This window comes from Solanum pennellii, chromosome 2, assembly GCF_001406875.1.
Source record: "Solanum pennellii chromosome 2, SPENNV200".
In the NCBI taxonomy this organism is placed as follows: domain Eukaryota; kingdom Viridiplantae; phylum Streptophyta; class Magnoliopsida; order Solanales; family Solanaceae; genus Solanum; species Solanum pennellii.
Window position 1 is genome coordinate 31,496,323 of NC_028638.1, and position 3,200 is coordinate 31,499,522.

Below are 3,200 nucleotides of genomic sequence, written 5' to 3' on the forward strand. Positions count from 1 at the left end.
ATTATTATCGAACCAAAACAAGAGCCAACCATGGAACCAAATCTTGATTAAATGACCATAACTGCACTACCATTCCAGACTTGAGGATATTCCTTTCTACTACTTGCATCCAGTCACTCAATAACACATAATTAGAGCTGTTACTCATGTCCCATTTTGCCAAATGAATTTTTGTTTGTTCAAGTGAAGGCTCAATCAAGTTGAACTGAATCTTGCTCTTTTTGTTAGACACAATATCTCTCGTCTCCAATACCATTTTCTGTTGTGGTGTCAAGAAATCCTTATTCTCCACTTGGTTGATGGGGATTGAGAGACGCATATGCTGATAACTCAAATCTGTATCATAAAGAACTTTCTGAATTACGAGTTTCACTTGAGAAATCTGAACACCCATTCTTGAAATCTTCTCCTTCAACTCATCTGGCAAAACTTGAGGATCAATTATTGGTTTTATCTTTCTTCTCTTTCTCTTTCTGTCTTTCGCTTTACTCTGTTTTTCATCCAACGCAGTTTCAGTCTTTTTCTCTCTATCTTCCAATTTACTCTGTTTTTCACCGGACAGAGTTTGAGTCTTGTTTTTCTCCATGGAAAGGTCTTCATCAACTGCTTCAATTGTTTTACGTTCAAAAGAGATTCGAATCTTGAGACCCTTTTTCTGTGACATTGATTGAGACGGCATAACAGTAGGAGGAGGGTTCTTTCTTCTGAAAATTCTGCTTCTTTTAGCCCTTGGAAGAAGATAGTAGTAGTGATCAACAGAATGCTCACACATAAACGGATTCTTTCTAACAGCTTCATCTTTTTCAACATCTACACATTCAAAATCAGTAATGCAGGAATCCTCTTTCGACCCACCATCAACATCATCTTCCATTAGTATTCCCATGGAAAAAAGAAGAAGAGAATTTTAAAGAAAGAGAGGGAGATTGTAATTAAGAAGGCAACAGCTTTGATGAATGTGATTGACGAAGAATAATTGTTGATAAAGAGGGTTTATATATTGAGGGTTTTAGAAAACAGGGGATTCTTGATTTGTTAACGTTGGGGAGTTCTTCATTTTCTTGGACGCGCTAAATTTACACGCTGACTAACAAGTTTCTACATATCTTCTTTTTTTTTTAAACAAACAGTTCACCATTTATTTAAATAAAACATTGAAACTTAGATAGTGGCTAGAATTATAATTTTAATTTATGTTTGAATATACTTAGTTATGTACATGAGGGTGTAAGTTACTTAAAATACAAAACCCATTGTAAGAATGAAAAACGGCTAATCGTGACAATTTAGAGAATCAAATTATTTGTTCCCGGATGAGTCGCTAAAATGTGTGTAATCATAATAATTTTGAAAACCTTAGCTCCACATCAGAATCAAAGTAATGAGTCTAATGACCAAGTTTTATCATCCTCCACTCCAGATAACCAAGTTCTGGCTAGTCGTAGGGAGACATTCCGTCAGGAAAATCTTCAGAATTATCACTAAACAAGAATTCATACCAGCCCGTTGAATTCCATCCATAAATGGAACAATTTTGGTGAACATCAAAGTCATGATGACAGAGGAAGTAGGAGCCTTGAACCTTATATGCAGAAACAAGCTTTTGAACACGTGTGATGCATGTGTATCACATGTTAATTGATAAACTTAATCTAAAATAAAATACATAAATGTAAAATATCTGTATTATGAGCTACACGAGATTGTAGAGAAAAAAAAAATAAAGAAAAGAATGCTTAGAGATGTGTAAAGGAAAAATTGAAGCATTAATATGATCCTAATATCCTCAAGTGTATAAAAGAAAAATGTCAAGACATGAAAATTGGAAAAGAAGAAAATATTTTTCTTCCATAAGTTTATAGAAAAATAATAAAGAGTGAAAAAATTAAGCGATTATCAAATGTTTATCAAGAGTGGTTTTTAAGAATTTAAAAACAGAAACAGAGGAAACAATTCATGAAAAACCTATTCGAGATAAATAGAAAGTATTAAAATTAATTTCATATTGTAGGTAAAGACACCAACATATATTATGAACGAAAAATGACCACGTGATAAATATTTGGTATTTACATGTCTACGGACAAGATAAAAATAGATTAATAAAAATATAATTACAAATTACAATAATATTTCAAAGTATAAATAAACATCAATCAAATACTAAGCTTATGAGATACATGAATAGGTAGAGGAAAATGAATAACACCTAGGATTTGTAGTAGTGATTTTATGTGTTCCGCCTTACCAAAACTACTTATAATTATAACACAATAAAAAAATTACTCCCTCCGTTCCATTTTATGTGGCACCATTTCCTTTTTGGTCAGTCCCAAAAAGAATGTCACATTTTCTTATATGGTAAGTATTTAAAGGTATAATTCCTCTTTTACCCTTGTTGGTCCCACTTAATTTTAAACATAGTACTCTGATACATTTATGAGGAGAGAGAAAAGTGAGTTTACTTTATTGAAGGGCAATTTGATAAATATTTCAAAAGTCTTCATTTTTTCTTAAACTCCGTGCCCGGTCAAATGTTGCCACATAAAATGAGACGCAGGGAGTATCAGATTTGAGCTTTTTGACTTGATTTTCCACCGGGAGTTTCCTTCTAATTGTCCATTCTTCATTATTTTTCCTTTTCTTTAGAATCACTTTTAGTATATGATCTAGAGGACATCTACCATAATCAGCTACACTATCTATATTAACTACGTCTGTAAAGAGACGATGACGAGAGATTCAAAGCCAAATTACAATGTAATTGATAGTGAGAAAAGATACAAGAAATTTGCACAAATATGAAAGACATTAAGCGAGATGCAATTAAAACTAATGTCATCATCAACTCGACCTCTCTTTCCAAAGAAATCACCAAATCTCTCTTTTATAACGGAAGAAATGTCAATATTTGATAATGAAGGAACTTAAATAGGAAAAATAATTAAGTAAACTGGAGAATTTTATCTAAGACTTTATATAAGAATCTAAGGGAAATTGAATGGTTTCAGAAAGAAATTAAAGAATATGAATTATATTAAAGTTGGCAAGAAACTAAAGCATTGGAAAATTTGGGTAAACGAATGTTGAGACACATTTATAAAATTAATTGACTCTTAAACATACTATATGACTCTTCATCACCCTTCACTTATATCTCTGTGTTACAACTCTTTTCATTACCCAAGTCTCTAACTTTT

General features: G+C 32.0%; 1 protein-coding gene across 1 annotated transcript; it reads right to left on the reverse strand.

Moving 5' to 3' along the window:
- On the reverse strand, window positions 1-892 carry LOC107009885 (putative B3 domain-containing protein At2g27410; the record flags this gene model as incomplete). The annotated part of the gene is made up of 1 exon (XM_015209195.2): window positions 1-892. A coding segment is annotated over one exon (888 nt), but the record flags the coding sequence as incomplete, so codon positions are not given.
- Between the last annotated feature and the right edge of the window lie 2,308 nt (window positions 893-3,200).